At 47.2% G+C, this 12,633-nt stretch overlaps 1 protein-coding gene across 1 annotated transcript in view; it reads left to right on the plus strand.

Annotated features, from left to right (window-relative positions):
- The window catches only part of LOC111138601, an 896,555-nt gene that overhangs the window by 24,925 nt on the left and 858,997 nt on the right, over positions 1-12,633 (plus strand). The window contains exons 5-7 of the mRNA XM_022490616.1: positions 2,255-3,285; positions 3,750-3,756; positions 11,928-11,952. Coding sequence (XP_022346324.1) covers positions 2,255-3,285; positions 3,750-3,756; positions 11,928-11,952 — 1,063 coding nt within the window. The remainder of the gene's footprint in view (positions 1-2,254; positions 3,286-3,749; positions 3,757-11,927; positions 11,953-12,633) is intronic.

A 12,633-nucleotide genomic window follows, 5' to 3' on the forward strand; every position in this document is an offset into this window, starting at 1 on the left:
AATAAGGTCCTGTCCTGGAAGGAGGTGGAGTGGGATCTGGGGAAGGCTGGCTGTAGGGAACAGCTTCCAGAGCCTACTGTGAAGAGATTTCTCCTCCGTCCTCCACCCTCTGTCACTCCTTCATTTCCTTCTGCCTTTCTCCAGGCATAAACAGTGAAGGTGACACAACCAGCAGCGTTTAGCTGTGAAGAACAGGAGCAGGGAAGGTTTCCCAGAGGAGGCGCCGTGGGGAGGGTTACGGCAGGCTGGTGTCTGGGAGAAAGTTGAGGTGTCAGAGAGCTGGACGTCACCGCCGTGGATCGTGTACTCTTATTTGCTGTTCACCGACTGTGTGAGCTGTTTATCTTGCCGCAGGTCTCAGTCCACACCGAGGAACAAGGCCAGCCCTTGCAGGAGGCGGCCCCTCTGGGAACAGAACAGGAGCCCGGTGTGTCCCTCCCACCCCTGATGGCACAGCTCAAGTGTGAGTCTCCAGAACCTGAAGCCCCGCTGGAGGAGCCAGGTAAGGCAGACAGACCCATCTGAGGGGAAGGGGAGGATGGGCCAGCACGGGACAGCAGGACGCCCTAGTACTCCGCACTGTTCCTGATCATCAGAGTCACGAAGTCTCTCATGCACACTCTCAGCCACAACTGAAGAGTTTCTCGCTCTTCAGGTGTTCTCTTCTCTTTATATTTAAATATTTTTTGAATTCTTGCACTGTTTTATTTGAGATCACTTAATTTAGTCTTTCTGGTAGTTGTTTTCCATTGTACTGGTCTTGCTCTTTCTAGCCTTTATCCTGTCAGACAGTACTACTGTCTTCACTTCGACTGTATCCTTCCTCCTTCATAAACAAGCCTCTGCCCCACGATGACCGCATTTTTCAGATGGTTCAGGAAAAAGTATATATATGTGTACACTTACAAAGAGAGGAACAATAAAGCAGACGTGGCAGAATATTAAAAGTTGGTGAATGGATGAAAGACTCCATAACTTCCTTATCTCTGCTTCGTTTATATTTATTCTTTTCCTTTTTTTTTCTTTTTTAAAGGTTTTATTTATTTATTTGACAGAGAGAGAGAGACAGCGAGAGAGAGAACACAAGCAGGGGGAGTGGGAGAGGGAGAAGCAGTTTCCCATGGAGCAGGGAGCCTGATTCAGGGCTCCATCCCATGACCTTGAGATCATGACTTGAGCCAATGGCAGATGCTTAATGACTGGGCCACCCAGGCGCCCCTATATTTATTCTTTTCCATTTAGTTTTTTAAAGTAGGTAAAAATTCATCTAGTTCAAAGACAAAAATTTTAAATTATCTAGTGAAAAGTTTTCATTCCACTTCATTCCCTCTGCCGTCTGGTCTTCCAGCCCTGAAATAGGTTGTCAGTGTTTTAAGTTCTTGTGTGTCCTTCCCTAGAAATATATATGTTTTCATATTCAAACAAGTACCTTTTCTTCTCTTTATCACTAAGATAGTAAAAGCTTGCATTTTTTATTTCTTAACAGCAACTTAGTAATAAAATGTATGGATGAACCACACAGTTACCTTACCCACCCCCCAAGTTGTCCCCAGTGTTTTATTCTAACAGGTGGTGCTGTGGTGAACTGCAGGATAAATTCCTGTTTGTGGAATTTCTAAGCCAAAGTTTAAGTACTTTTGTAATTTTGATGGATGTTGTCAAATTGCCCTCTATAAGGCCTGGGTCAGTTTACACTCCCACCGGCAGTGTGTGACACTCATTTCATGAACATGGCAGGATGATGGGTGAAAATTGTGTCTCAGTATTGTTTAAATCTGCTTTTCCCTTATTTTGAGGTGGAGCATCTTACGTTTAAGAACTACTGTATTAATTTTTCTGGAGACAATTTTTCCTTTGCCCAGTTTCTATTGGGTTACTGGTCTTTTCCGTAACAATTTTTGGAGTTTTACGTATTATGTCTGTCCTGTGTTCTTATGCCATTTCATAGTCCTGCAGAAACTCTAGGTTCTTAGTGTTTTTCACCAATGAATCTTGTGTTGGAAACTCGTTGACTCGGTGATCCATTGCAGTTTCAGGTGTTGAGACTGGGAACGAGTGCAGGAATTTAAAGCAAGAAATTTCTGAAGAAATGGAACCACATGAGAACATGTCTGCATTTAAACGTGAAGTGTTTTGGCCTGCTCAGTGCAGAGAAGCTGACGATCCTGAAGCAAAACCAGAAGCGTCTTCTGGACACTCCAGGGAAGGTGAACAACCTACAGGTGAAGAAAGCAGAGTCCGTCTGGGTGAACAGCAGAGGTTCTGTCCGGGAGGAAAACCTCACGAGTGCGAGGAGTGTGGGAAAGCCTTCAGTCAGCACTCGCGCCTTGTAGAACATCAGAGGGTCCATACTGGAGACAGGCCTTACAAGTGCGAGGAATGTGGAAAAACATTCCGTGGGAGAACTGTGCTTATCCGGCACAAAATAATCCACACTGGTGAGAAACCATATAAGTGTAACGAGTGTGACAAAGCCTTTGGCCGGTGGTCAGCTCTTAACCAACATCAGAGACTTCACACAGGAGAGAAGCACTACCACTGTAATGAGTGCGGCAAAGCCTTCAGCCAGAAAGCAGGCCTCTTTCACCATCTCAAGATCCACACGAGAGACAAACCGTACCATTGTACTCAGTGTAATAAGAGTTTCAGTCGGCGCTCGATACTTACTCAGCATCAAGGAGTTCACACTGGGGCGAAGCCCTATGAGTGCAGCGAGTGTGGAAAAGCCTTTGTGTATAACTCATCCCTGGTTTCCCACCAGGAGATCCATCACAAAGAAAAGTGCCATCAGTGTAAGGAATGTGGGAAATCCTTCAGCCAGAGTGGCCTTGTTCAGCACCAGAGGATCCACACTGGGGAAAAACCTTACAAGTGTGATGTATGTGGAAAAGCCTTTATTCAGAGGACAAGTCTTGTAGAACATCAGCGAATTCACACTGGGGAGAGACCTTATAAATGTGATGAGTGTGGGAAGGCTTTCACGCAGAGATCTGTCCTCACAGAACATCAGAGAATCCACACTGGAGAGAGGCCCTACAAGTGCGACGAGTGTGGGAATACCTTCCGAGGAATCACCAGCCTCATCCAGCACCAGAGAATCCACACTGGGGAGAAACCCTACCAATGTGATGAATGTGGCAAAGCCTTCAGACAGAGGTCAGATCTTAGTAAACACCAGAGAACCCATGCTAGAGGTGGTCCTTGTACATGTAAAGAGTGTGGGGAGTCGTTCAGGCAGACCTCAGCTCTTACTCAACATCAGAGTACCCACAGAGGAGAAAAACTGCAAGGCGGCTGTGTCCCAGAGTGGAGGCTTTGAAATCATTTAGGGCAGAATGCCAGTCACTGTTGCTATAAGGAAGCCTCAGATATTGATAAAGAAGTCCCTGTGTGCCGCCCATTCTGTCAGGTGCTGTGGAGATCAAGAAGCAGAACACCACATTCCTCTTCTCCGAAGTTGATGGTTTAGTTGGGGATAGCTAAGATCTGCATGTGAGGTCAGGTGAGACCGCAGCAGGACAGGAGAAATGACACAGGTCCTGTGTCTTGGAAGTGGCTCGTGGCACACAGTAAGTGCTGTCCATCCGGGAGGACGGACCGCCGGTGCCTCGGGGGGTCAGGAAAGATCTTACTGACGCTAAGGGTTGGATGGGCGGAATTGGAGGGCAAAATGGAAAGCATTTAGGGTGAAGGAAATGTAGGCAGAGGCAAGAGTGCTCGTGGTTTGGAAGCACGTGAGTCGACCTGAGGTACAGGGTCTGTTCAGTTGGGCAGTTGTTGGCGGTACGTTGGCAACAGAGCTTGGGGACAGACTGGCAGGGCAAGAATGCCTCTTTGACTTCATTCCTAAAATATCTCTAAAATTATTGGCCGTTGGAAAGGTGAGGACACTCTTGCGTACAGAGACAGTGATGTAGCTACAGTGTCACAAGGGAAAGCCCAGCCACTGAAGTGTAGGTCTCTGACCTCAAGTCCTGTCTGTTGCTCTAGGGATCCCTCCACTTCACTGAGGAAAACGTCAGAGCCCCACTCACAGACCTTCTGCCTCACTGCATTGAATCCCAGCTGCCTTCATGGTTGCCTGTGGAGCGTGGACATGTGAACACTTTCCCGTAAGCAGGCACCGCTGCTGGTTCAGAGTATAAGGGAAGCCCAACAGCGGACAGGTGCCAGCAGGACCATAGAGAGCACAGGGAACCTGACCACCATCCCGCTGTAAGGGCTTCAGGCTGGCCTTTTCACCTCTTCAAATTTAAGGGCGTCAAAATAGGAGACTGACCTACATTCGAAGGCTCCTGGGGTCATCTGAGCACAAGCCTTCGCGGTTAGTTAGGGCGCTAGGGTTCTCTGCCTCTAACCTCTCTTTTCCCCAGTTACGTAGTTCTCATGTTCTCAATTCCCTAACAACTGCTCTGCAGAACTGGTTTACAATTTCTTGGTTTGTATACCTTCTTGAGCACATCAAAGAGCCAAAGATTAGTGACTCTGTCCCTTGGGACTTGTGAGAACAGATGAGCTGGTTGGCTCTGCTCCTGTTCTACTGGGTGAGCAGTTCTGTCCGGGACGACGGCCTGTGGCCATTATTGGTGGTAGCCGGCAGCCACAGAGAGACGCACGTGGCTCCTGGTCTGTTTGTCTTCTTTACAGAGGATTTTTGACCTTCACTGAGCTATCCTTTGATTTCCTTCCCTTGCTACCTTGGCATGGCCGACTCTGCAGTTTCTGAGATTAACCCCTCACCCCGCCCACCTCACCCCACACAACTCCAGGGTCCTCTCACCCCTCACCTCTAGCCGGTGAGTGGGTCTGAAGTGGTGAGGAAAGGGGGCGGGGAGAAACGGATAATTACCCTCCTTTAACTACTCCTGACTGCCGTTGTACCTAGCCCCGAGTCTCCATCCCATCTCCTCCCGGCTCCTGTAATGCACTCTGCCGCCTCTCCCTACGGCCCCTGTCTCTGGCCTCTCCATCTGTCGCCCTGTCCAGAACACAAGAGTGTTATCACTGGTTTGAAACCAGAAGAGTCCCTGGGGAAATAGTGATGTCGCTTCTGAGCTGTAAATGGGAGCACATTTTCCCATAAAAATAACAATTGGTGTTAGTGCCGTAACAGGCATATTATGACGTGTCAGATTTGCTTTGGGATTGGAATTTACATGACCATGGGAGAACATTCTGAGTTCACAACAGAGCAAAGCCCATGAACATGTGAAAACTCAAGTCACAAGTTGAGGACTCTTTATTTAGGTGTTTTTCCTAAGACCAGCCTGGGAGCTGCACACATGAGACACTGAGGCAGCTGGGGTTGGGAACTAACGCTTTTTTACATCCAGGAAACAAGTTTGTTGCCCCGAGTGAGCCTGAGAGCTCCGAGCTGTGTGTGTTCCTGTTCCCTTTCCCAGCTCGGCCTGCCTGGCATCTCTCACTCCCACAAGCTCCTCGGTGCTTAGTAATGAGAACCTGTATGAGCATGTCTTGTCACCGGATCAGACTTCAGACATGGTGGCCAAACTGAAGTCATTCCTAGGAGTCCCTTTGAGCCTTTCGAAGCCTACTGCTCATGGGAACACGGTTCTTTTTTATTTTTAAAAGATTTTATTTATTTGACAGAGATCACAGGTAGGCAGAGAGGCAGGCGGTGAGGGGGGGAAGCAGGCTCCCCACTGAACAGAGACCCTGACATGGGGCTCGATCCCAGGACCCTGAGATCATGACCCGAGCCAAAGGCAGAGGCTTAACCCACTGAGCCACCCAGGCACCCCCATGATTCTTATTTTAAACTTGGCTTTCTGTTCACAGCGCTCTTATTTATATCTTCTGCTTAACACGTTCTCAGTGCAGACGCATTCGTCCATTTGCCTCTAACGCCTTTAATTGCCTAATACAAAGGAGCCATAGACAGAGACCCAGAATATCGGGATATGCCTATCACCTAGCATGCAGTTCATAACTCATAAAGGTGGGGGTTTTGTTCTGGTTGTTCCTTGTGCTTAAATATCGTTGCAGTACCAAGAAGGGGAGGGGGTGGCGTGGCATTTCCAGGTAGGCATCAAAGGGGTCAAAGTATCCAGGATTGGGGGAAACCGTATAATAACTGCAGCCGAATTGGCAACATGGAAGTGGAAGGCCCGGGGACACGTGGAGGACAGGACAGGTTAGACACAGAATGGGGAGAGTGTGGCGAACAGAGAATGACGAAGTGATGAAGCCCAGAGTACATCTTTATGGATGAGAGGTAGATACGGTCTAACAGGGACAAGATCTAGGAAATCAGGGTCCTCTGAAGCAGCTAACCTTTGTGGATTTTGAAGCCATCAGCGATAACAGGCAGTAGGATAGAAAAGAAAAATGTGAAATGGAAGCAAGTCCAAGGTAGAAATGATGTCAGTCAAGGGTAGTGATGAACAGCCAGGTTGAGGCACTGGTGTAATACTCTATTCACAAAGCAGTTACTTAGAAATAATATTAAGGATGAGAGTGAGATCAGGCTTCTTTTCTCATTGATTCAAGGTGAACAAGATACTGAGTGTTTAAGACAAAAAGCTAGAGAGGTTGGGGGAGAATCAAATTCCCTAAAGCAATAAAAAGTGAAGGGGGCTTTGAATGAAGAGTAACCTGACAAACAGGTTGCAGGGGGTATAACAGGGACTGCAAAGTGAGAAAGCCGGCCCCCCTCCAAAAAACCCCCAGGTGTATGAAGAGGTTGCTGGAATTTTCGGTGTGAGATAAAGTTACTGAGGAAAGAGAATGGGATTGAGCAGGCTCTGAATTGAGAAATGTCAGTTGCAGGGTGAGGCCAGCAGTGGAGAGCAGGTCCACACTACTGTGCTCTGAACAGAAGTAGCCTCTTGTTATCTCCCCTAGATTATTTATTACAGTTATCACGCTCAAAGCCCTTATTGGCCATCTTTGGGAGTCGAGAATAAAATTTGTTAAAAATATGTAACATATACAGTTTACTAAGGGCCAGGCCTTACTAGGTGCATTATTTTATTTTTAGCATTGAAGCTGCCTGAGGTCACAAAGTTAGTATATGGGGCCCAGCTTTGAACCCAAGCAGCCCAATTCTAGAGCCCACACTTCCTGTTTCAGTTAAAGGAACCCTGTGTTGCAGTGGTGATTGATGTCTGTGGAAAACTTTTCTACTCCTGTCACTCTTTTTTTAAAAGATACTTCAGAAACCTCAGAATCCTAGGTCCAAGCACCCAAGGTAATAATATCACCACCCTTTCTGCTCGCCAGATTGTGGATGAGGTTTGGTCAGTGGAATGTGAACCCTAATGCTTGTTGCCAACACAGGGAGGGTGTCCACAGGAGACATTCCACTAAAAATGGGCTCTTTAGGGGCACCTGGGTGGCTCAGTGGGTTAAGCCTCTGCCTTCGGCTCAGGTCATGATCTCAGGGTCCTGGGATCGAGCCCCGCATCGGGCTCCCTGCTCAGCGGAGAGCCTGCTTCCTCCTCTCTCTCTCTGCCTGCCTCTCTGCCTACTTGTGATCTCTGTCTGTCAAATAAATAAATAAAATCTTAAAAAAAAAATGGGCTCTTTATAGGAAAGGATCACCCTCCATTCTGACAGAATATGGGATTTTTGGCAGACTTCAGTAATACAAATCATAAAGATGTAGATTATAATGTCCCATTATAGATCTGTCCAGTAACCGATATGGATCTATATTTGATGAGGGTTTTATATTTGTAGCTAGTAATCATGGCTAGGATTAAAGGAAACATAATTATATAAAATAGTTCTTTCAGGTGCCTGTCCTGATTCCACAAGCCCAGAATTTATTTGGGCAACAAATTGTCCTATTCAGCTTAGGGATAATCATCTGATAACCTTTAGTTAAATATTCTCAACTTCATCCTTTCACACTTAAAAGTTCTATCACAATCCCTGTAGCAGTTCATTTTTTTTTTTTAAGATTTTATTCATTTATTTGACAGATCACAAGTAGGCAGAGAGGCAGGCAGCAGGGGGTGGGGTGGGGGGAAGCAGGCTCCCCACCCAGTAGAGATCCCAATGCTGGGCTCCATTCCAGGACCCTGAGATCATGACTGGAGCGGAAGGCAGAGGCTCAACACACTGAGCCACCCAGGCACCCCTAGCAGTTCATTTTATTGGAATTTCTTTGGGTCTTCTCTCATGCCAAATGTTTTTGGGTGTAATTGGTAAGGAGTCCTTCCACATTTTTATATATGTATAGTATTCTATAGAGAGAGAGAGAATATATGTATGACTGTATTCTATAAAAATGTGTTGTATGTAGGTTTTATTTTATACATATAATTTGATTTTGACAAAGCCATTCATGATAAGTAAACTCAGTTGAGTAGCTCCTTGGCTCACATTGTAAGACCATCGTGGAGAGCCAGTGGTTTTCCCTTGATTTCATGGAAACCACTGACTCCTCGCTCACACTTCCAGGTCTGAAAGCCCATCGGTCAAGGATCCCAGAGCTTTTCGCCCAGCTCAGCTGAAGGTGATCTTTGGGGGATACATGTTTGTTCCACAGATCAGCTTAGCCCAGATAGCCTGGTCCTGGGTATCCCCAGAAGGACCTCTAAGTGGCCGTTATTTGTCATCTGTGAATTACGACGGTTAGATCTTACTGATCCCTCTTGGGCTTGATACGCGGACTTGACTTTTTGATCTAGTGCCTCACTTGTGCCTACTCCAGTGATCTCATCATTTCACACCCGCCAAAAACGTGAGTTTTCTGTAGTCAAACTGAATTCGGGCGAGTGATTTACCCTATGGGGTCTCGGTTTCCCCACAGGGTAAGTGGTGACAGTAGGAGCCACCGACTGGGCGTTCCGTGGGGTAGATGGGTTGTCTACACCGCGCTTCGCGCCTGTGTGCAGCCCCGTGCGCACCGCAGCCGCAGGTCACTGGGATCGCGTGCAGTGTCCCCAGGACCTTTTCGTGGGGCGCCGCCGGGGTCCGCGGAACTCCTCTTCCTCGGGGACAGAACTCGCCCCCGGTCTTATCTCAGTGCAGCCCAGGTTCGCGCTCTTTGTCCTGGGCGCCCGCTCAGCTGCGGGCGCCGCCGGAGGCTGTGCGAGGCGGGGACGCAGCCAGGCAACCACAGAGAGCAGAACCTCCAGATTCCTAGAGGAGACCGAACGGCGCGGCGGCAAGGGCTGCAGCCGGCCCGGAAACGCGAGCCCGCGAGACTCGGCGCGCACCTGTGCGGGGCCGGGGCTAGGCCTCCGTTCCTGCACCCCCGGCCTCCGCGGGTCGGGTGTGGGAGGGTGCGACCAGAGCTCCGAGAGTTGCAGGGGGAGTCAGGGACAGCTTCCGAGGTTTGGGTTGTATTGGGCTACCTGGGCTCTTGGGAAGAGGAGAGTCTGGGGTCCCGGTTTTGTAAACGGAAAGTGGGGCTGGTCGGGGAGAGCATCTGCGTCCTGACCCTTCCTGCGGTAGAGGAGGCGACGCTGCAGTGCGGGTCAGAGGCCACTTATTGGTGGTAGCAAATGACTTATTTCTGTACCACGGAATCGTTCAACTGCCAGTGGGCTTATAACAGTACCCACTTAAACGAGTAAAGGTGTAGAACTTTAAATAAATATGAGCTGTTATTTTCATTTCTGATGTTATTTTCTCTACCGTCTGTTCGGCATTCTCTGAAGGGGAGAACACAAGGGAGGAGGGTCACGGTCTATCAGGTTTTATTAACAAACATTTAGGAGGTAAAAGATTTTAGCACATGGTGCTAATTAAGGATTTGCAAATTCCCTCCCACTTCCTTAATTTATTTAGCTTCCTGACGAAGTTCCTTTTTCTTTCAGTGCCTTGTCTGGCTAGTGAGTTCTTGAGTCAAGGAGCTAAACAAAAATTAAAGTTTCTGTTAACTGTTATTTTGTGTCCCAGGAAGAAGACTAGCTACAAGGAAATACTTCTGAAAAACCGGTGTGGACCCCAGGCTGGTGTGAATCTTCTCCTGAGTGCGCTCATTCCAGAATGGCGGTCCTCCTGCAGGAAGGTCCCTGATGGTGACTGATGGCAGAGGGAGAGGGCCGTGCCTGGGACCACTCTGGCAAAGAAGTCGCAGATAGTCCCTCAGACTTTAAGTTGCTACTATCAGGAGATAGCTACCTGGGCCTCCCAGGGCTGTCAGAAGACTGAGAGAGCTTTGCCTACGGTTGCTGAGACCAGAAGCAGACCAAGGAGCAGGTGCTGAAGTCGGTCCTGACACCTCGCTGGGAAGCTGCAGATTCAGGCAGGGATAGTACCCAGAAGGTGGAGAAGAGGTATCACTTATGCTAGAAAAGTTGGAGACAGCTTGGAGGAAAACCGTCAGTGGGAAGGGTTGGCATAATCACATATGTCATGGCTTGAGTAGTGAAAGTCTTCTGGAGTAGCAGAGAAAGCGGTAAAACCAAACTTAGGATCCACCACATGTCTCTGCAGCCCAAACCCAGCACCTCCCTCATGGGCTTTAATTCCCCTTGGTATTCGTGTGCACCTCTGGGAAGTTTTTCTGTATTGGGTTGTTGTTTGGGCAACTTCAAATCCAGTTTTCCAAGACCAGCTTCATCCCGTTGCCTTTAGGGCCCAGGCTAAAGAACAGCACAAGACGTGCTTATAGCACAGATAGTGTGTTGGAATCCAGGGTTTTAAGTGCAGCCTGTTAAGCCACTGTCATAGTTTGAGCATTATCGCCTTTTGGAATGGAAAGCCGATGAGAAAAGGTATCTACGAGATCCTTGAAAGGAAGCATTTTAGAACTCTCAATAATGTTCTTTCCCTTGAATACTTGTCTCTACCCATCTCATTATTTGCCCAATTCTTGAGGTAGAAGCTCTCAGCCATATCTGTGAGGAGTTCGTTTGGTTTACTTTGACCTGTTCAACTCCTTTAACTTCAAAGTGCAGCTTTCTTCCTATGTTTTAGTCCTGACATTACTGAAAAAGTTATTTTCTCCACTTTAGTTTTTCCATTTCAAAACAGTGTGTATTTTGAAACAGTTCTAGCTGTTGCTTGACGTTAGCTGTTATCGTAGACCACTGTTCATTGATTGACTCAATAAATATTTACTTGTGGAGCATTTGCTTGTCTGTAGTAGTGGCCTACGTACATATCAGTTGGTATAAATGGTCCTTTTTTCTTTTTTTAGATTTTACTTATTTATTAGACAGAGATCACAAGCAGGCAGAGAGGCAGACAGAGAGAGAGAAGGAAAGCAGGCTCCCCACTGAGCAGAGAGCCCGATGCGGGGCTCGATCCCAGGACCCTGAGATCAGGACCTGAGCAAAAGGCAGAGGCTTAACCCACTAAGCCACCTAGACGCCCCTAAATGATCCTTTTAACTTACACTGGCAAATTAAAATTTCTCTTGATTTCATGATACTCCATTTTTCATCTCTGGATTCAAACTTATCTCCTCTTAACTTTTTTGATTATGCCTTCCTGATTCATTGTCTCATTTTGTGAGAAAATCCTCCATGTTCTTCCATACTTTCCCCCCAGCTGTCTGTTCTCCCTCAAACTGGAACCTTGCGTGCCTTTTTGGGCACTTGGCCAAGTTGAGATGACAGTTCAGATGCAGTAATGGCATACACTTTAGGTAAAACTGGGTTTTATTTTTATCACTGTTCTTCATCTTAAGTCTCATCTCAGCAGAGAGACGACCGACATCTGAATTTTTTGCATTTTTTTTTAGATGGTGTTACTGGGAATGAAAATAAAGACTTGTCTCCAACACAAAAAATTATGAAGATGCTAAATCATGCAGTGGGGTCTCTGTAGAAATGCAGCACCTATGCAGTAAGTGCAGGAAAAGTTTTAGTCACTGTGAGTCCTTATTCAGCTTTAGGAAGTCCAGAGACCGAAGAGAATCTCTTTGAGAACAAGTTTGGAAAGGCTTTGGTTTAGAGTGGGTTTCTCTTTTCCCACCGGAGATCCCCACATGGAAAAATGCTCAGTGTAAGGAATGTGGGAAAGCTTTCAGTTACCGTGGCCTCATTTTACATCAGAGAATCACATGAATGAGAGACTGCAGAGATGTAATGAACACGAGGAAGCCTTCGTGCAGCACTGACACCTTACAGAACCTTACGTGGAGGACAAAGGAGCGCCTTTACCTACAAGTCAGGATGACTGTGCACCAGAGAATCTGCACAGGAGAGGAATCATATAAACGTGATGAATGTGGAAATGCTTTGCATGGAGTCACTGGCTGTATTCAGCCTTGGAGGGTTCACACTATGGGAAACCCAGACAGTGCGATGAGTACAGATATGGTTGGACCTCAGTAACCATACTTGAATGCATATCACGGACGTTCTTATAAATGAGAGTATCGTGAGAAGTTGAGTGGATGGAGTCCAAGTCTCCACAACAGAATCCACAGTGCTGGGAAATTAAATAGTGTAAATGGGCAGGATTTATGGGGAATGGGTATTCTTGATTGCCCAGTTTAGCCAGTAAAAACATTGAATGAAGGCCTCAGGTCAAGAAAAGGAAAGGCCAGCAGTTCTTCTTTCTAGAGGAGTCTATAGATGTAAGCACCCAGGACTTTTGAAATAAGTTGCTTCCCTGCACCCCAGGGCTTGTGATTCTGTCCCCTGGGTGACTGCATCCATGTTTCCGCCAGGCCTGCTCCCATAGCTTTAATTCATTCAACAAGAG

This window comes from Enhydra lutris, unplaced genomic scaffold (genome assembly GCF_002288905.1).
Source record: "Enhydra lutris kenyoni isolate GAN:26980312 unplaced genomic scaffold, ASM228890v2 scaffoldscaffold93, whole genome shotgun sequence".
NCBI classification, from domain to species: domain Eukaryota; kingdom Metazoa; phylum Chordata; class Mammalia; order Carnivora; family Mustelidae; genus Enhydra; species Enhydra lutris.